The following is a 22,087-nucleotide window of genomic DNA, read 5'->3' as shown; positions in this document are numbered from 1 at the left end:
CATCCGTTGCAATCAAAACAACAAATAATAATTTTGTTCAGTGAAACCAACAAGATACACTACGAGAATAATATGGACAGTAATTTGTTCTATAGCTAGCCAGAGGATGGATTTGATACAACAAAAATTGTGAACGATGAATTAGTTAGAATTTTTTGATAAGCATGAATGATGACAAAGAATTACTGCCAGAGAACAGATATTAAGCATTAAACCTACAACAATACATAGCAGGAAATCATGTCAAAGTTATATTAAGTGATACTCCATATATATATGTGACTACAAGGAAATTCTTCTGGCAATAGCTAGCTAGTTTCTTTTACGAAGTAATTAGTTCCAATGAGAAACTGTTACCTAGCTAAAAGCTACTCCTATTTTTACTGTAAATTTCATCTAGTACTTCATTCAACAAAGTTATATATAAATTGATTGTTGCGTGTCTCTCCTCCCGTCGGCCATCGATATATCTGCTTCCCTTTCATTACTCATGCTTACCAGATTATATCTCCAAACTCGTCTATCCCTATGAGCATATCATCAGCCCAATTGACCTCCTGTTGGTAGTTGGACCAGTCATTAACTTGATGTTGATCAGCTGCTTGACATATTGTTGCTGGTTGTACTGTTGTGCAGTAATCTTCATCAGGTCCATGTAACATAGCTTCGATTGCTTTTGGAACATCTTGTTCCTCCATATTTACCCCATGATTTTTCTTTGATCTTATATTCTTCTTGATTCGGCACACAACAATATCCTCCTTAGGAATATTGTTTTCTCTAAAGAAATCATTCCCGACGGAATATTCTTTCATCAGCCAATTTTTATTGTGCTCACCTTCTTTACTACGACTAGTTTGAAACTTGAAACATCTTCTAAACCCAGCCACAGTTCCCTTAGCGTTCTTGATAGGATCAATACCGGTTTGGCCTTTCCATGTCCCGTTGGCGCAAGTTCGACGAACCCTTGTATGCTCACTCTTCTGCTTCTTCAACCGAGTAAAAATATAGCGAACCTTCTCTTTGGGATGATCAGAATTAGCTCCAAATATCTCCCATGGTGGTTGGTCTCCATAGATATCGGCAAGTTGGAAATTAGGGCATTCACTCGGCAAAAGCTCGCCCTTTAGGAACCTTTTCAGAAAGTTGATCAACTCTGCTTCAGTAGGGTGAAACCGAACACCCATGATACACCCACGGCGTGCAGCTGGCACCATCGACATGGTATATATGGTAGTCTCTTTTTCTTGCTTATAGAGAAACACAAAACTGAGACAATAGTAATTGCCGCAATATGCAAAGACAAGAAGTTCTGTTCTCTCAAGTAAAAAGACAAGAACTATGAAAGAAAAACCTAAACGAATGGCGGAAGTTAATTAATGTGAATGCTGTAATATAATGGACTATTTATAGATATCTGATCAGGTTAATTCCAACAGAGAAAATTTAGGAAACAAATTTTTAGGAGATAAAAGAAGTGTTGATTTCTGCGGAAGGTTAAGCTTGGGACTCAAGTTAGTTTTTTCCTAATCTTTGTATTAGCATTAGATGTATGTAACTTAAATCATTCTATACGTTAATGGTATTGTTACACTAGTATAACTTAAATCATTCAACATATTAATGATACTAGTAAATTTATCCGCGCTTCGCGCGGTCATAAAAGATATCAATAAATCTAAAAAAATGACAAGCATACCAATAATAAATATAAATAGAAGTTTAGACACTATTACTCTTTTTAATTAAAAAGAAAAATGCATTTATGTTAATCCATACGCTAATTGATACAAGATTGCATAAATTTAATCTCATCTTATAACTTCTATTTACGGTACAAATTAAATAAAGACTTCTAAATTATTTTTAGTTATACATTCAGAAGATAACTATTTATACAAATGAAACATACAGTTTTTGGCTAGCAATAATAAGTGTTTATAGGCAACAAATCAGATTGATATTAGAAGAACACTACAATGTGCATCGTTACGAGCTATTCCGGTTCCTTATTAACCCTCACAACTAAGAGTAGATGCTTTGAAATAATTATGTTCTTTTTGTTATCAAATCAAACTTTCACCTAATACAATAAGAAAGCATGAATAGGACACAATTAAGTACCAAATATAACATTGAATTCATCTAAGGTTATTCATCTCTAAGAAATCCAAGCATCTCAACACATTCTAAACGTGGTTTTAAAATATGCGTTCAACTCATAATAAAGATGAGTTTATCCGGGTAAAAAATGGTTGAACACAATTTATAGCCTGTTTGGCCAAGCTTCTTAAATCAACTTATTTTGAAAAATATTTTTTTTTAAAAGTACTTTTGGTGAAAAATAATTTGTGTTTGGCTAATTACTTTGAAAAACACTTTTGCGAATCAATTAGTGTTTGGCCAAGCTTTTAGAAACAACTTCTAAGTGTGTTTTTCTCAAAAATGCTTTTGGGAGAACAACTTTTTTCTGCTTCTTAAAAACTGATTCTGCTTCTACTCAAAAAAACGTTTTTCTTCCTAGAAGCTTGGCCAAACACCTCAACTTTAAAAAAAACACTTTTTAAATATAAAAAATTACTTTTGGCCTTGGAGAAGCTTGGCCAAAACATTGAACTTTTTCCGGTAGCACTAATTGTCGACCCTAAATCAAACAAAATTAAGCTTTTTTTTAAATATCTACCAATCAATTATGTCTGGACCAAATATAACTAATGAAATTATTTTGCAAAAATCAAACCTTCTCATATGCAAATGCTGGATAAATAATTTCAATAAAAGGAAAGATTATCTATTTTTTATACAATGAAACAATTTTTTTTAATATTCTTTGACAATCTGTTAGTTGCATATCAGTAAAGTAACTACCCACAAAATACAAAGAAGAAAGAAAGCAAATGAATATGTTAGGAGTAACATTCATTTTCTAACTTATCTGACTTCCTAATGAATCTTGCACATAACCTTTTTCCTTAATTCCTTTTTGCCATCTATTATTTTGGAGCATATAATTATTAGATTAGTCAAACATTTAGGCAAACAACAACCAAGAACTTTCCAAAATAAAATTATATTCATGCTTTTAATATCTGCTACGCGCTTGATATACATTCCTTCCACTGCCCAAAATAAAATAAAAAAGAATCTTAACTTGATAAATACAACATAATCCCATGCATGATAATAGATGCACTTAATTAAATCAAGAGGCAAGGGCATATTTACGCTCACAAGTGAGATTTTGTAGAAAACAAAATGATAATCAAAGGAAGCGGAAGAAAGAGGAGACCTTTTGTTTATTTACAGCAAAATCCAATTCAAGTTTTAATCATATTCTAGCATAGAAGAAAAATAATTGAATTTCAACCACTTATAAGTTCTAAGACAACTTTCTCCGAGAGACTTGCACGCTCCTAATGGTATTCCTCTGTGACGACCCGACCCGTTGTCTCGTGAGTTATCGCCCCATTTTCCCCATTTCCTATTTCTTTATGCTTCATTATCAGTGTTGGGTGTGAACGAGTTGATTTGGATTGGTTTTAGTAGGAAATGAGACACTTAGTCTCTTTAAGGAAGGATTGTTTTGGAAAAGTCAACCGGACGTTGATTTATGTGTTAGAGGGCTCGGATTTGAATCCCGATGATTCGGTTAGCTTCGGGGGATGATTTGTGTCTTAGGAGTATGATCGGAAGTAATTTTGGAGGTCTGTTGTAGAATTAGGCTTGAATTGGCGAGGTTAGTATTTTGGCGAATTCCGGTTGATAGGTGAGATTTTGATCCGAGAGTCGGAATGGAATTCTGAGAGTTTTTGTAGCTTCGTTAGGTGATTTAAGATATGTGTACAAAATTTCAAGTCATTCGGACGTGGTTTGGTCGGGTTTTTGATCGAAAGTATATTTCGGAAGTTTTTAGAAAATTAGGCTTGAATTCGATGAGTTTTGGGTAATTTGATATTGTTTGAGGTGTTTTGATGATTGGAAGAGGTTTGAATAATGTTATGAATTATGTTGGCATGTTTGGTCGGGGTCCCATGAGGCTCGGATAAGTTTTGGAAGAGTTTTTGGAAGATTTTTGCCGTTTGAGCATAAGCATGTAATGATCCAAAGGTTCATTTTTAGTTCTAGAGATCGAAATTTTATTTCGAGATTTCCAGAATTTAAATATTGAATTATAGGAGTGATCTGGAAAGTTTGGTCTAGTTTCATCAAGTCGCGATTGAGTTTTTGACACGAAACATGAGTTAATTGTTTAACGAGCGAAATGGATATCGCACTGAGCAAACGAGCTCCGAATTGAGTTTCGATTAAAGGACTATATTCGTATCATTATTTGTGACTCATAGGAACACGAATCATCGAATTCCTAGTTCGTAGGATGGAGTTAGAGCCATTTTAGTAAAAAGAAAAGTGCTGCAATTTCTTTAGCTGCTGCTGTATTGTTTTTAGCAGCGTGAAGAGTAATCGCGCGTGAAGAGTAACCGCGCGGGTGAACAGTGTCCACGCGCGTGAACAGTAACAGCGCGGGTGAACAGTAATTTTGAAAAATTTGAGTTTACAAAATAAATCATCCGCGATTTTGGGTCATTTTCCCTCCATGGTTGATCATTTTGAGAGCTTCTTGGTGGAGATTAAAGAGGGATTCAAGGGGGAACGACTTGAGGTAAGTTTCTTGGACTTAGAACTCATTTTTATTGTGAATTCCACCTAGAGATTCATGAAATATAAGCCTACAAATCAAGAACTAGGGCTTGAATTTTGAAACCAAACAATTAGGATTTGATGGGTCATTTGAACTCGGATTTGGGAGTTCTTGGTATGTATAGACTCGTGGCGAGACAAGGAATCCGGCGATATTAATTTTCTGATTTTTCGAGACGTGGGCCCGGGGCTTGGGTTTTGTCAAATTCGTGAATTTTGATATTTTTCGATTGCTTTCGATTGGGTATTGTCTCTTTAGCATAATGTGACATATTCGTTGTGATTTTGGGAAGATTCGTCGCACGAGGAGGGTAATTTGAGAGGCAAGGGCATAGCGAGTTAGACTTTGACCGTCTTGAGGTGAGTAATTGATGTAAATGATGTCCTGAGGGTTTGAAACCCTGGAATTTCACATCGTAACGCTATATTGAGGTGACTTGCACGCCGGATAACGGGTGTGGGGTAGAGCACCATTGGAAATTGTGACTTGGTCCGTCCCGAGAGATGTTTTTACCATGTTTTCTACTTGAACTAAATTGAGAATCATCCTTACTTGGATTTAATTGTTACATTTGGGCTTCTTGCCAATTATTTGAATCCTTCAGGGATTGATATCACTACTTCGCATATTTTGCATATCATTTGACCTCAGTCCAAGGTTTTAAATACTGTTTTGCAAACTCAGCTATCTTTCTAAGATTTGAAAACTTAAATGATATTTCGGGCTGAGAACTATTGTTTTACAAATGCCCAAGGGGCTTATGATGATTTCTGGACTGAGCATGGATCGGGCTGCGCGCCGCAACAGTGTTATATTGATATTGAGGCCGAGAGCCTGGTTGATTACATTGATATTGAGGCCGAGAGCCTGGTTGATTACATTGATATTGAGGCCGAGAGCCTGGGTGATTATACTGAGATTGATATGAGGCCGAGGGCCTAGATTTTGATGCGATGAGATGGCTTGGTATTGCGCTTGGGCTGTAGGAGCCCCTCCGAAGTCTGCACACACCCCCAGTGAGCGCCGTCGACGATAAATAAATGGATGGCTCGGGCTGCACGCCGCAGTGGGTACTAGAGTGTACCATCATATGCATTGCATTGCACTCATGCATTTGTTTTTATCTGTTATACCTGTCTCAGTATTTGGTACTCTGACTTAATTGACTTGTTGCTTCACTATTTGTTGTTCTAAACTGCCAGTTATAGTTTACTTTGTATTTTTCCATGATTTCTTATTCTCAGCCTTTATTTATGTTTATTACTCACTTGGGTCGGAGTACTCACATTACTCCCTGCACCTTGCGTGCAGATCCAGGTACACCACAGGCTAAGTGAGGAATTGTTTAGCTGAGCAGGCAGTATCCGGGAGTATTGAGGTAGCTGCATGGCGTTCACAGCCTTGATCTCTTCCCTCTATCTCTATCTTTTATTCCGTATTTTTCCTAGACAAACTTGTAATAGGTGGATATTCTGTATTAGAGGCTCATATTCGTGACACCGGATTTTGTTGGGCTATGGTGTGGTATTTTAATTGAACTTTCGCAGATTTTATTATTAATTATACACTTGAATGAAATGACTTAGTAAATTCTCTGTGATATTTATCTATAATCTGAATAAGAATTTGGGATAATGTTGTTGAATGGTCGGGCTTGCCTAGCAGTGTGTTGGGCACCATCATGACCGGGGTTGGGGTCGTGACATCCTCTGACTTCTATCAACAATGTAATTCCAAAATTTTATTTTGTTTTGCTGAATGATTAAATATCTTGTGCCAATCTGGTGGTTCGCTCAAAAAAAGAGAGAGAGAAAAATAATATAGATAAAGAAATATATAGCATCAAACAGCTAGAAATAAATTTGAGAATACCCGCAAAGGAGAGGCACAATTCATATTTTCACATACAAGCCACATTTTAATATCAACAGTTTATATTTAATTTACTAAAACCAGGTCTGAACCATAGTTAGAACTTAGAATAATGAATATTTCGTATTAAATGTTGATACTTCCTCTATTTTCTCCATCTCTACACCCAAAAATATATTTAATTCGATGATGCCCAAAATTATTTACTCCCAAAAATCCTGAGAAAACTTACCAAATTCAAACAATGGAAATCAAGTACTACTAATATCGTTAGACTAATTATATATGTTAAGATAACCGCAAGATTGACATTGACTTATGATCCAAAGTAAGCGGGGGCGGCTCAAGCACATACGGGGCCTAAAGCCATAGTCCAATATGAGGCCTAAATTTTAAAAAAAAAACAGTTATAAGATATGTTTTTATTTAAGTCTATTCTTCTAACTTTTTGAAATACAAAATTGTTAATATTTTTTTTTACGGAAAAGGGTTCAAAATGCCCCTAAACTATTGAAAAAGGTTTAAAAATACCCTTCATCCACCTATCGGGTTAAAAATACCCCTCCATCCACTTTTTTTGTTCACTTATGCCATTTGACCGTTAGGTCACTGCTAAATTATAAATAATTATTATTCTTTTTGTAAAACTTAAAAATAATTGCAAAATATTTTCGTTTTTTAAACTAATGCACCAATAGTCCGCTAATTTAATAAACTTATTTTTTTTTTCAGTTTTTTAAAAAAAAAAATTCCATTATTTTCATTTTTTCCAACTTTTTTAAAGCATTTCATTTTATTTTCGTTTTTCAGTTTTTTTAAAAGAAAAAATATTTTCGTTTTTTTAAAAAAGAAAAATGAAAAAAAAATATTTTTCAAAAACGAAAATATTTTGTTGAAAATATTTTTTCAGTTTTTAGAAAACCAAATTATTTTATTAAATTTTTTTTTTCTGTTTTTACAAAAAAAAATGCTTTAAAGAAACTGGAAAAAACGAAAAAGAATATTTTTTTGTAAAAATTGAATTGTTTTTTTGTAAAAACTGAAAAAAGAAAAAGAAGACTTTACTAAATTAGTGAACTACTAGGTGGATGAAGGATATTTTTAAACTTTTCCAATAGTTTAACGACATTTTGAACCCTTTTCCGAAGAAAGAATGACTTGGACAAATTAAGGAAGAGAGAGCAAAAATTATAAGAAAGAGTAGAAAGTAAAAAACTGAAACATTGGGAAAAGTATTTATCTACCCTTTTTAAGTAAGTCAAATTATTACCACATTCATTACAAAAAAAAAACGGCATTTAACGACGGACAATATCCGTCACTAAAGAGCCCTTTTCCGTTGTTAAGCCGGATTAGCGACGGAATTGCGACCGATTTCCCTCTGTTATTGGTTTGCTCGTTGCTAAGCTCTTAGCGACGGAAAAATGGAATCCGTCACAAAATTAGCGACGTTCTAGCGACAAATACTATCCGTTGCTACATTTAGCGACAAAATTTCGTCGCCATATTAGCAAACTGTGTCGCTAAATTCATAATGCATTTCTTCGTTGGTATATCTAAAAAGTTTTCTTCCCTTTTATATTAAAAACTCTATTTTTATATTAAAAATACTAAATATTATTTTTAAAATATTTATAAACTTATTATATTTAAAAAATGGAGCCCCCTAATTCGGGGGCGTAAGACACACGCCTTACCCCTCCTTACTATGGAGCCGGCCCAGAGAGTAAGTGAACAACTTTTTTTTTTCGCATGGACAACTATAAAAACTTGGGATTTTTTCATACCTATACACTACTTGAAACTTTATTACCCTTAATGTTCATGTTTAGTTAATTACCCGGCATAACCAAGTTTTATTTACAAAATATATACAATCCACCTTAAAAGGCTCCCAAATCCATTATTGGTGCTTTCAATCAAGGGATTTAATAATTTTTTTTTCCTCCTCTTTTCCCTTTTCTCTCCGGATCTTCCACCCACACTCCAAATCTTTTTGATTCCTATTTCTTTCCTTCTTCAACGCCTAATTGCTTCTCTTTTAACTTAAATGTATCTTGTAAATTGCTTTTTAACATGACATATGTCATGTAGCTTTACATAAATTGTTACCAGTTAATTATAGTTCATTTTAATCACTAATCATAGTAAACTACAAGTAATATAATTTGGCGTAAATGCTGTGTGTGCAAATTCCCTTTTTCATTGATAAAATGACCTAACACCTTTTTCATTTTCTCTCGAAATATCAACAAAAAAAATTCCAAAGAGTTAAAAGGAACACAAGTAGATACTATATTTTTAGAACCAAAAAGAAAAATTAAAGGGTAAACTACTAAGTCAAATTAGCCAACCTGGATGCTATTATGATCTTTGGGATTGGCAAATCCAATACGAGTAGCGCAAAGCCGCACAGACGAAAGTGCTTTGTCAAAATACTTTTCCTTAGTCCCTAAATACTCACTCCACGTCACTGGCCTATACAATGGAGGGTGCCCTTGATCTACCAATTTAATAGTATTGGACGATATGTTTATTTCAATATCGATAATTTTATCACAGTCAAGTTAAGACGTATTACTTTCAGCTATTAAAAAGCATCTATCAATTGATTTACAATTATAATTTTCATACATTATTTCTATCCAATTATATACAACTATAATATCACACTACTTAAACACAATTTTTATACAAATTTTATACAATACTTTTTTTGTATATTTTGTATCTGATTTATACATAGTAAAAATAAATTTTATACAACTTATTAGATATTATACAAATTATCTACAACTTATCTTCAATTTTCATACATTATTTCTACTCAGTTTTATACATCTACAATATCATACAACTTAAATACAATTTTGATACAATATTGTTCAACTTTCATACAATATTTAAATAAAAAAATTATAAACAACATAATACAATTTTTCTACAATTTTACTACAATTTCTGCAATATAATGTATGTTATGTCTTCTTCTTCTTCTTCTTCTTCTTCTTCTTCTTCTTCTTCTTCTTCTTCTTCTTCTTCTTCTTCTTCTTCTTCTTCTTCTTCTTCTTCTTCTTCTTCTTCGAGTGTCAATCTGAAATTCAGCCAAATCAAATCTAATCTTCACCAAAATACCCTCAAAATTGAAATATAAACTCCAAACAATATTTCCAATTGTTTGCAACAACACCTAATCCAAACAAGTAATGGTTTTTAAAAACCCAAATTCGAATTCAAAGCTTCAAAACATTTTAATACCTGTCAATGGTAGGATTGCTGCTCTCTTTTCCTTAGCTTTACATTACTGAAATTAGGGATTGAGAGATAGAGAGAGATGTAGAGAAAATCCCAATTCTTTGCAACAATACCCTATTCAAACAAATAATATTTTTTGAAAACCCAAATTTGAATTCAAAGTTTCAAAGCTTTTTAATGGTTATCAATGGTAGAATTGCTGCTCTCTTGTGCAAGATATGTGGGAGAGGGTAGGTGGGATGTGGAGAGAGAAACGTGGGGGGAGTGAGATACGGAGAGAGAAATGTGGAGGGTATGGGATTTGTATGTTACAATGATTGTAGGAATTGATTAATTATCCTTAAATCCTAAAAATGTACATAATTGGTAATTTTATATATAGGAGGTAATTAAAGTGAAACTTAAGTAGAGAGGGTAATAAAGTTTCCAATAGTGTATAGGTATGCAAAAATCCCAAAAAGCTTTTGTTTGTTGGCCCATAAGAGGCGAGTCCGGAACCCAATTGTGGTTCTTTTGGACTCAAATTACGTAAATAAGTGTTAATAAAAAAAGTTACCTTTCTATATATAACGCCAAAATACACCACGCTATACCTTAACGGTAACTTTTGCCGTTAAGGTATAGCGTGGCGTATTTTTACGCTATATATACTGACGATTTGACTGACATGTATATATATAGCGTAAAAATACAGCACGCTATACCCCTGATTATGGGCCCACCAATAAGTTAACTAACATAACGATAATTCAAATGTGTATAGCGTATATTCAAAGAGCACTATACATCAAAAATTTTAACCCCCCGGGCTAGCCATTTCCTATATAAAGGGGTTAAGATTTTAGGAAAATCCCAACAAGGATCTGCATGATTTGATATGATGGAAGCAACAGACCACCACCAACATAAATTTCGGAGGCACATGGAATATATCAGGCAAGAAGACGAGGCAACCTATCATTGGTAAATGCGATATGACCCTGAAAAGTGGACTTTGCATGCAGATGGTGGCAGACGATAGGGAACTCTGAATACAAATGTGTCAGAGTCTTTCAACGGGTTGTTGAAGTCGGCAAGAGGATTGCTTGTCACGGCCATGGTGCGGATGTCGCTCAAGCAGATGGCAGAGAGGTTTGTTGAAAGGTCTGCAGCTGCAACGTCATTGATGGAAAGGGGTGTTGAATTTATGCCAGTGCCGATGAAGAGATTTGAGAAATACAGACGGCGAGCACATTGGCATTCATTTTTGCAGTATGATAACGAAAGAAATATTTTTGAAGTTCGCACCGCTATCCATGAAAATGTACATACTATAAATGAATCTACAAGGTTATGCTCTTGTGGGAAATGGTCCATCTACCACATGCCTTGCTCACATGCCATCAAGTGCTTTCAAAAAGTTAGTTTAGGTATAACCAACTATGTTGATCAACAATATTTAGTTGCGAAGTACCTAAACACATATAGTGGGCAATTGTAGCTAGTGAGTGCTGAGCATTATTGGCCGCTTAAACCATTTAAAATGGTGTGTAACAAGTCCTATTTGTGTCGAATATAGGTGAAGAAGAGAACGCATATAGAAAACCAAATGGATGTTAGTGATACTGTTTATGCGCGTAGATGTGGTATGTGCTCGCAAATAGGACACGACCGTCGAAAATATCCTTTGGGTGGCAATAGTAATCAAGCTCGTGGTGGGTGTGATCTATTGTGCCTAACTATCAATGAGTTTCTGTTGTAATATTTAGTTGTTTTGTTTATGTTGCAAGATTTATAAAATAAAATTATGAGTTGAACTTTTCCATTTCAGTTTTTTAATGATAATTAAAAAAAATTATATATTCAGAAGAACTGGAAACAACATTGAAATTTCATAAAGCTGATTAATTTAATGTTAATTATGTTTGTTATTTTATATATGTGTGTTGTCTTGTCGAACTGAAAAAGTTGCCCAACTAACATAAAGCTATTTCGTACCCATCAGAAGCTTTAACACGCAAAGCATAGTGCCGTTAAATGCTACGTTATGTGTATATATAGCGAGGATAAATACTAAGTTATGTGTGTTGTCTTGTCGACCTGAAAAAGATGCTCAACTGACGTGAAGCTATTTCGTACGCCCTAGAATGTTCATCCCCATAATAATGTCTAGGCTTCCATATAGGCCCCCTCGGTATATACTGCGGGCAGCCAAACTGGCGAAGTACCCGCTCCGAGGCATGATGCTCCACAATATCGAGGCATATGAGCGGGGCAGAAGTGTAATGACCCGACCGGTCGTTTTGCCTTTTAGAACCCTGTTCCCTTAAATAAAACTCCCCGTTCTTGTTTTAGCTAATTTATGACTTTCAGGGATGGTTGGTTCGGGATTTGGAAGAGTTTGGAGCGAAATATGCCCATTTGATTCCTTAGGATTTTCTGAAAAGACTAAGTTTGACTTTGGTCAATATTTTGAGCAAACGGACTCAGATTCGTGATTTGACGGTCCCGGAGGATCCGTGGGAAAATATGGGAACTGGGCATATGCCCGGAATCGAATTCCAAGGTCATTAGCCCGAGTAGTTAATCTGAAGTTTTAAGGATTTAAAGAAACTAATTAATGATTGATTTCATAGGTATCGGGCTTGTATGTTGGTTCTGAAGCCCGGTACAGGTCTGAAATATCATTTAAGACTTGCCTGTAAGATTTGGAGTCAATCCGAGTAGTTTAAGGGCGTTTTGGCCCGTTAGAGAAAAATTAAGAGCTTGAAGTTCATAAGTTTGATTCATTTGGTTTTAGGGGGTGATTCCTAGATTTAACGTTGTTTCGGGTGCTCCGAAGGTTCAAGTAGGTCCGTCTCGTGATTTTAGACTTGTCGGTATGTCCGGGCGGGGCTCGGGAGCCCAGAGCGTCAATCGGACGAGGCTCGAGTGAAGTAGAAATTTTTGAGGATAGCTGAAGCTGCTGCTTCTGTCACAACCGCACCTGCAGTTGGTGGACCGCAGGTGCGAGACCGCAGAAGTGGTCCTTTCATCGCATATGCGGCCCAGGGCAGGCCAGGCCAGGAATCGCAGAAGCAGCCTCAAGACCGCAGAACCGTTCCCATCCATTTTAGCCCCTTTCGCAGATGCGGTCCTCTTCTCACAAATGCGGGACCGCAGATGCGGAAATCGCCGAGGCAGTGAGGTTCATTTAATACGGGTCCTAAGTCATTTTTATCACTTTTTCACTCTTCCATTGGTGATTTTAGAGCTTTTGAGAGAAGATCTTCACCTAGCATCTTGAGGTAAGTGTGTTCTACCTATTCCTAGTTTAATAATCATGTCTTAGGTGGATTAAACACTAGTATCAAGGTGAAATCATGGGGTTAGAGCAAAAACCTAGGGTTTTAGTAAAAGTTAGATTTAACCACGAAATTTGCTATGGAACAAATTAGAAATCATCTATTATCGATCTTAGGTAATAGATAACAACTTCCTTCTAAAAGTTTCAAAATCCGGGCACGTGGGCCCAAGGTCGGATTTTAAGAAACTTGTGTAGAAGGTTGGGAAATTGCTTAAAAAGCTAGAATTCGATCTTGTGAACCTATATTGACTAGTTCTTACCTCATTTAACTAGTTTGAGATCGTTCAGCTCCGAATTGAGGGCTTGGACTCGTTCATGGTATTGGAAGTGCACTATGGAGCGAGGTGAGACTCCTTTCTAACCTTGTAAGAGGAAATTTTTCCCATAGGTGTAATAATTGAATTAATAGCTATTATATGTGGGGGCTACTAAACACTAGGTTACGAGAGTCTGTTCGTAGCGACTATTATGTTAAGTCCGGGTAGTCTAGGACCCAAAAGCATGCTCTACGTGATATTCTTGTAACTTGATGTTAAATTCAAATTCGTATAAATTATGTCGATTAAGGTAAATGAGACTAGTAGGGGGAACCTTATCCTATTTGGTCTTTTAAAGAAAATTTGAGTATTCCTGTGAATAACTACTCCTCATATATATATATATATATATATATATATATATATATATATATTATTGTCTGCTTGGTTATGAGCTTATTTATATTTGATCGAGTCGCACGTGTAATTCGCTAGCGGGGTAATAGATGCATCTATGGTTCGAACCGTTCGACCCTCGGCAGTGCGCAATTTACTTTTATGTTAGATCGGTCTGTACGTCCCTCGGTATTGCTTGCGCATGCTTTACTTAGTATTTCTCTATGGACTGAACCTCATATATGCCTTGAAACGTAAATGGATACCCATGATATTATTTGGAAAAAGAATTGTTAATCCTTGCCATACAATTCAAATAAACTGTTCTATCCATGCTTATTACAGATTCTTTCTCATATTATTTGACCCTAGTAAGTATCAAGTCGACCTCTCGTCTCTACTTCTTTGAGATTAGATGTGATACTTACCGGGTACATATTGTTTATGTACTCATACTACACTTCTGTACTTAATTGTACACGATCTGAGGCAGGTGTATCTGGCTATCAGTTTGGTGCGCATCCCTGAGCGGACTCAAGACTTCTACGGTGAGCTGCTTCCCTTCGATGCCGTTCAGCAGCCTGAAGAAGTCTTTCTTATGTATTTTTTGCTGTCTATTCTGTTTCGGACAGTAGGATAGTGTGATTCTTTTGTATATTCTACTAGTTGCCCACAGCTTGTGACACCAGGTCTTGGCACACACATTAGTGGATTGTATCATTTGGGGTTGTATGATTGTTATGACTTAATTAAACATTTCTGATTTTTAGCTCAACTTAAAGAATTATTTCAACTATTTTTTTGGGTAAAGGTAAATGAAAGTTTATTTAGTATTCTTCGCGTTGGCTTGCCCGACAATGGTATTGGGTGCCATCATGACCTATTGTAGAAATGGGCTGTGACAGCATGGTATCAAAGCACTAGGTTCACGTAGGTCTCACAAGTCTTGGGCAAACCTAATAGAGTCTTGCGGATCGGTATAAAGACGTCTGTATTTATCTTTGAGATGCTATAGGGTGTTAGGAACACTACTCTTTATTAATTTCATATCATGCAGAGGACGTTATGCAAAATTTCTCTCTTCTATTCTCTCACAAATGGTGAGGACACGCGCGACTGATGTTCCAGATCCGGGCGGAGCTGCTCCCCCCGTTGCTAGAGGCCGAGGCAGAGGCAGGGGGAGGGCACCGGCCTGAGGTAGGGGACAAGGGCATCCCAGAGTTATCCTAGTAGTACCACCAACAGATCCCGCGGGAGATCCTATCATTGAGGAGCAGGGCGAGGTGCCCGCAGCTGAGCCCACCCCGGCGAACTTTATGACAGCACCAGGATTCTAGGAGGTCATGGACCGTATACTACGGTTCATGGATTCTATGACCCAGGATGATTTATTTCCAGCAGATCCAGCTACATCACAGGTAGGAGGGAGAGCACATACCCCTACTGCTCAGGCTCTTGGACTTGCAGCTGCAGTGTATCAGACTCCGGGTGCACTACCCGCAGATGAGGCCCAACCAGTTGCTGCAGTGGCGCCCCAGCCCAGACCAGCTGCGGATGGCAATCCGCATAAGTTATTGGATAAGTGGACTAGGCTTCACCCTCCTATCTTCGGGGGTGATCATCATAAGGATGCCCAGGACTTCATAGATATGTACAGGGACAGACTACACAACATGCGGATATTGGAGTCGCATGGAGTTGACTTCACTACTTTTTAGCTTGAGGGAAGGGCCCGTAGATGGTGGCAGTCCTATGTTCTAGGCAAGCCAGCAGGTTCTCCTCCCCTCATTTGGGGTCAGTTTGCACAGCTGTTCTTGGATAGGTACATTCCACCCTCTGATAAGGAAGAGCTACAGTATCTGTTTGAGCATCTTGAGCAGGGTCAGATGTCTGTGACCGATTATGAGGTGAGGTTTTCTGAGCTGTCTCGCCATGCACTCATGATACTTCCCACAGATGCAGAGAGGGTGCGAAGATTTGTCGCGGGGTTGCACCCCAGTATTCGAGCTGGCATGGCCCGAGAGGTGGAGATGGGTACTGAGTACCAGCTAGTGGTAGAGATTGCTCACAGGATTGAGGGGTATCGCCAAAGGGGTAGAGAGCAGATTCAGCAGGACAAGAGGGCCTGATTTTCAGGAGAGTTTAGAGGCGCCCCAGTTTGGGGTAGAGGTCACTTCGGGAGGGGTCAGCCTAGTAGGCCCCCATATTCAGTACCACCACCCCCTCCCCAGGGTTCTCCAATGAGGCCTTATTTCAGTGCGATGCCAGAGAGTTCTTACCGCCCACCAGCTATTCATGGTTCCTCCAGCGGGTATTCTGGTAATCAGGATTCTTCCAGTGCTCCCTTCAATGCCGTTCCAGAGAGTTTGTATCGCCCACCAGCCATCCAGGGTTCTTCCAGTGGGTATTCAGGTCAGCAGGCTCAGACTTCAGGGCAGCAGGCTATGGTACCAAGAGTATGCTACGAGTGTCGATATCCAAGTCACATGAAGAGGACTTGCCCCAGACTTCGGGGCAAGGCAATGCAGTAGGGTCAGTAGCCTATGATTTCAGCACTGGCTACCCCGCCACCTAGAGGTAGAGGGCAGACTAGTGGGGGCCATTCTAGAGGTGGAGGCCAGGCAGGGAGAGGTCAACCAGCTATTGCTCAGTCAAGTAGAGGCTAGCCAGCCGGCGCTCCAGCCAGATTCTACGCTCTTCCGGCCAGGCCAGATGCATTGGACTCAAATGCCGTCATCACAGGTATTATTTCCGTCGGTAGTAGGGATGCTTCTGTATTATTTGATCCAAGGTCTACTTATTCATATGTATCGTCTCTGTATGCTCGTTTCCTGGTTATTTCTCCTAAGCCTTTAGGCACTCCTGTTCATGTGTCCACTCTTGTGGGTGATTCTGTGATTGTGGATTGGATCTACCGGTCCTTTGTGGTCACATTCTGTGGTTTCGAGACTAGAGCGGATCTCCTGTTGCTTGACATGATCGACTTTGATGTCATCCTGCGCATGGATTGGTTGTCTCCCTATCATGCCGTCCTAGATTACCATGCCAAGACTGTTTCACTAGTAATTCCAGGGTTGCCGAGGTTGGAGTGGAAGGGGTCCACAGTTGATACAGCTAGTCGAGTTATTTCCTTCCTAAAGGCTCAGCATATGGTCGAGAAGTGGTGTTTGGATTATCTAGCTTATGTTTGGGACACCACCGCAGACTCTCCAACGATTGATTTAGTTCCAGTAGTTCAGGAGTTCGTCGATGTGTTTCCTTTTGATCTTCCGGGCATGCCACCAGATCGTGATATTGATTTCTGTATTTGATTTGGCTCTAGGAACCCAGCCTATATCTATTCCACTATACCATATGGCTCCTAAAGAGTTTAAAGAGTTGAAGGAGCAGCTTGAGGAGTTATTAGCGAAGGGGTTTGTTAGGCCCAGTGTATCACCTTGGGGTGCACTGGTGTTATTTGTGAAGAAGAAGGATGGGACTATGTGGATGTGCATTGATTACCGCCAGTTGAACAAAGTCACCATCAAGAACAAGTATGGACTTGATGAATAGGGTGTTCAGGCCTTATATTGATTCATTTGTCATCGTCTTCATTGACGACATCTTGATATACTCCCATAGCTTGGGGGCGCACGAGCAACATTTGATAGTAGTGCTTCAGACCTTGCGAGACTAGAAGCTATATGCTAAGTTCTCCAAGTGTGAGTTTTGGCTAGAGTCGGTGGAATTTTTGGGGCATGTTGTGTCAGGAGAGGGTATTAAGGTGGATTCCAAGAAGATTGAGGCAGTTCAGAGTTGGCCACGTCCTACTTCGATGACTGAGATTAGGAGTTTCCTGGGGTTAGCAGGTTATTACAGACGATTCCTGCAGGGCTTTTCATTTATTGCATCACCTATGACTAGATTGATCCAGAAGGGTGCTCTTTTCCATTGGTTCGATGAGTGTGAGGTGAGTTTTCAGAAGCTCAAGACAACCTTGACTATAACACTAGTTCTTGTGTTGCCTTCCGGTTCAGGGATGTATACGGTATATTGCGACACTTTGCGCATTGGATTGGGATGTGTATTGATGCAGGAGGGGCGAGTTATTGCCTATGCTTCGCGCTATCTGAAGGTTCATGAAAAGAATTATCCTGTGCATGATCTAGAGTTGGCTGCGATTGTTCATGCCCTTAAGATATGGAGGTATTATCTGTATGGGGTGTCATGTGAGGTCTATACTGATCATCGCAGCTTGTATCATATATTTAAGCAGAGGGTTATTAATTTGAGGCAGCGTATGTGGCTTGAGTTACTGAAGGATTATGACATCACCATTCTTTATCATCCGGGCAAGGCAAATATGGTCGTGGATGCCTTGAGCAGAAAGGCAAAGAGTATGGGTAGCATGGCATTCATTCCAACAGCGGAAAGGCCACTAGCTTTGCACATTCAGTCCTTGGCTAACAGACTTGTGAGGTTGGACATTTCATAGCCCAGCCGAGTTCTTGAGTGTGTGGTTGCTCAGTCTTCATTATTGGGGAAGATCAAGGCCCGGTAGTTCGATGATCCACATTTGGCGGTTCTCAAAGAGACGGTACTTTAGGGAGGTGCCAAGGAGGTTTCTATTGGTAAGGATGGTGTTTTGCGACTCCAGGGTCATCTATGTATTCCTAATGTTGATGGACTGAGGGGAAGGATTCTAGAGGAGGCGCACATTTCGCGGTATTCCATTCATCTGGGTGCTACGAAGATGTGCCGTGACTTGAGGCAGCATTATTGGTGGCGGAGGATGAAGAAAGACATAGTGGAGTATGTAGCCAGGTGTTTGAATTGCCAGCAGGTCAAGTATAAACATCAGAGGCCGGGTGGCCTACTTCAGAGATGCCTATACCATAGTGGAAGTGGGAGCGCATCACCATGGATTTCGTAGTTGGGTTGTCGCGGACCTTGCGGAAGTTTGATTCAGTGTGAGTCATTGTTGATAGGTTGACCAAGTCGGCTCACTTCATCCTAGTGGCGACTACTTATACAGTGTAGAGGTATGCTCAAATCTACATTTAGGAGATAGTCCGATTGCACGGTGTGTCAGTTTCCATTATATTAGATAAAGGCCCTCAGTTCACCTCCCATTTCTGGAGAGCCATTCAGAGTGAGTTGGTGACCCGTGTAGAGCTCAGCACAACATTCCATCCTTAGACCGACGGGCAGTCAGGGTGGACAATTCAGATTTTGGAGGACATGCTTAGAGCATGTGTGATTGACTTTGGAGGGCAGTAGGATCAGTTCTTGCCCCTGGCGGAGTTTGCATATAACAACAGCTATCAGTCCAGAATTGAGATGGCTCCATACGAGGCTTTATATGGTCGCCGGTGTTGTTCTCCTATCGGGTGGTTCGAGCCTGGTGAGGCTAGGTTATATGGTACAGATTTGGTACAGGATGCCTTTGATAAGATAATGTTGATTCAGGAGAGGCTTCGCACAGCTCAGTCTAGACAAAAGAGTTATGCAGATCAGAAGGCGTGTGATGTGTCATTCATGGTTGGCAATAAGGTTCTCTTGAAAGTCTCGCCAATGAAAGGCATTATGAGGTTCGGGAAGAAGGGCAAGTTGAGCCCAAGGTTTATTGGTCCCTTTGAGGTGTTGAGAAGAGTTGGGGAGGTTGCCTTTGAGCTTGCCTTATAGACAGGACCGACAATTAAGGTCCAAGAGGATTTCTGCGGTGAGGGTCCAGTGGAGGGTCCAACCAGTCGAGGAGGCAAACTGAGAGTCCGAGGAGGACATGCGGAGCAGATATCCCCATTTATTCAGCAGCTCAGGTACTTTTTTATGTCCGTTCGAGGACGAATGTTTGTTTAAGAGGTGGAGAAAGTAACGACCTGACCGATTGTTTTGCCTTTTAGAACCCCGTTCCCTTACATAAAACTCCCTGTGCTTGCTTTAGCTAATTTACGACTTGCGGGAACGGTTGGTTGGGGATTTGGAAGAGTTTGAAACGAAATATGCCCATTTGATTCCTTAGAATTTTTTTAAAAGACTTAGTTTGACGTTGGTCAACATTTTGAGAAAATGGACCCGGATTCGTGATTTGACGATTTCGAAGGGTCCGTGGGAAAATATGGAACCTGGGCGTATGCCCAGAATCGAATTCCGACGTCTCTAGCTTGAGTAATGAATTTTTATTAGAAATTGTTAATCTGAAGCTTTAAGGGTTTAAAGAAACTAGTTAATGATTGATTTCATAGGTATCGGGATCATATGTTGGTTCCGAAGCCCGGTACAGGTCCAAAATATCATTTAAGACTTGCCTATAAAATTTGGAGTCAATCCGAGTAGTTTAAGGGCGTTTTGGCCCGTTAGAGGAAAATTAAGAACTTGAAGTTCATAAGTTTGATTCATTTGGTTTTAGGGGGTGATTCCTAGATTTAGCGTTTTTTCGGGTGCTCCGAAGGTTCAAGTAGGTCTATCTCGTGATTTCAGACTTGTCGGTATGTCCGGGCAGGGCTCGGGAGCCCCGAGTATCAATCGAACGAGGCTCGAGTGAAGTGGAAATTTTTGAGGAGAGCTGAAGCTGCTGCTTCTATCATAACCGCACCTGCGGTTGGTGGACCGCAGAAGCAGTCATTTCATCGCAGATGCGGCCTAGGGCAGGCCAGGCAAGGTACCGCAGAAGAAGCTCCCAAGCCACAGAAGCGGCTCTGCAGAAGAAGCTCCCAAGCCACAGAAGCGGCTCCGCAGATGCGGCCTCAAGACCGCAGAAACGGTCCCATCCATTTTAGCCCTTTTCTCAAATGCGGTCCTCTTTTCACAGATGCGGGACCGCATCAGACCGCAGATGCAGAAATCGCTGAGGAAGTGAGGTTCATTTAATACGGGTCTTAAGTTATTTTTATCACTTCTTCACTCTTCCATTGGAGATTTTAGAGATTTTGAGAGAATATCTTCACCTAGCATCTTGAGATAGGTGTGTTCCACCTATTCCTAGTTTAATAATCATGTCTTAGGTAGATTAAACACTAGTATCAAGGTGAAATCATGGAGTTAGTGCAAAAACCTAGGGTTTTAGTAAAATTTAGATTTAACCACGAAATTTGCTATGGAACAAATTAGAAATCATATATTATCGTTCCTTAGGTTATAGAGAAGAACTTCCTTCGAAATGTTTTGGAATCCGGGCACATGGGCCCGGGGTCGAATTTTGGGAAACTTGTGTTAATGGTTGGGAAATTGCTTAAATTGCTAGAATTCATTCTTGTGAACTTATATTGACTAGTTCTTACCTCATTTAACTAGTTTGGGATCGTTCGGCTCCGAATTGAAGGCTTGGACTCATTCTTGGTATTAGAAGTGCACTTTGGAGTGATGTGAGTCTCCTTTCTAACCTTGTAAGAGGGAATTGTCCCCATAGGTGTAATAATTGAATTAATTGCTATTATATGCAGGGGTACGTACGCAGTAGGTGACGAGAGTCCGTGCATAGCGACTATTATGTTAAGTCCAGGTAGTCTAGGACCCAAAAACATGCTCTACGTGATATTCTTGTAACATGATGTTAAATTCAGATTCGTATAAATTATGTTGATTAAGGTAAATGAGACTAGGGGGGGGGACCTTATCCTGTTTGGTCTTTTAAATAAAATTTGGATATTCCTGTGAATAACTACTCCTCGGATATATATATATTTGACCGCGTCGCACATGTAATTCGCGAGTGGGGTAATAGATGCATCTATGGTTCGAGCCGTTCAACCCTAGGCAGTGCACAATTTACTTTTATGGTGGATCGGGCCGTACGTCCCTTGGTATTGCTTGCGCATGCTTTACTTAGTATTTCTCTGTGGACTGAACTTCATATATTCCTTGAAACGTAAATGGATACCCATAATATTATTTGGAAAAAGAATTGTTAATCCTTGCCGTACAATTTTAATAAACTGTGCTATCCATGCTTATTACAGATTTTTTCTCATATTATTTGACCCTAGTAAGTATCAAGTCGACCTCTCGTCTCTACTTCTTCGAGATTAGACGGTATACTTACGGGGTACATATTGTTTATGTACTCATACTACACTTCTGTACTTAATTGTACACGATTTGAGGTAGGTGGATCTAGCTATCAGTCTGGTGCGCATCCCTGAGTGAACTCGAGACTTCTACGGTGAGTTGCTTCCCTCCCATGCCGTTCAACAGCCTGAAAAAGTCTTTCTTATGTATTTTTTGCTGTCTATTCTATTTCGGACAGTAGGATAGTGTGATTCTTTTGTATATTCTACTAGTTGCCCACAACTTGTGACACCAGGT

General features: G+C 39.1%; 2 protein-coding genes across 2 annotated transcripts; one reads left to right on the top strand and one right to left on the bottom strand.

Annotated features, from left to right (window-relative positions):
• Positions 1 to 494: 494 nt before the first annotated feature.
• Positions 495 to 1,223, bottom strand: LOC138886948 (NAC domain-containing protein 78-like). Its single transcript, XM_070168634.1, has one exon. It carries the CDS (start codon positions 1,221 to 1,223, stop codon positions 495 to 497), a length of 729 nt encoding a protein of 242 aa, XP_070024735.1.
• A 14,842-nt stretch (positions 1,224 to 16,065) lies between these two features.
• LOC138888437 (uncharacterized) lies at positions 16,066 to 17,115 on the top strand. Its single transcript, XM_070170300.1, has 2 exons — positions 16,066 to 16,216; positions 16,547 to 17,115. Exons 1-2 carry the CDS (start codon positions 16,066 to 16,068, stop codon positions 17,113 to 17,115), a joined length of 720 nt encoding a protein of 239 aa, XP_070026401.1.
• Positions 17,116 to 22,087: the final 4,972 nt, after the last annotated feature.

The sequence above is a fragment of the Nicotiana sylvestris genome, chromosome 3, assembly GCF_000393655.2.
Source record: "Nicotiana sylvestris chromosome 3, ASM39365v2, whole genome shotgun sequence".
Classification (NCBI taxonomy): Eukaryota; Viridiplantae; Streptophyta; class Magnoliopsida; order Solanales; family Solanaceae; genus Nicotiana; species Nicotiana sylvestris.
The sequence above is the reverse complement of the archived record's forward strand: the minus strand, read 5'-3'. Positions and strand labels throughout refer to the sequence as shown.

Bases quoted from the DNA above. Each gene is read 5' to 3' on its own strand.
- LOC138886948 (XM_070168634.1), bottom strand. From the start codon at position 1,223: ATGTCGATGGTGCCAGCTGCACGCCGTGGGTGTATCATGGGTGTTCGG.
- LOC138888437 (XM_070170300.1), top strand. From the start codon at position 16,066: ATGCCAGAGAGTTCTTACCGCCCACCAGCTATTCATGGTTCCTCCAGC. The intron at 16,217-16,546 runs GTCAGCAGGCTC...CCGTCATCACAG, and splicing joins TTCTTCCAGTGGGTATTCAG to GTATTATTTCCGTCGGTAGT.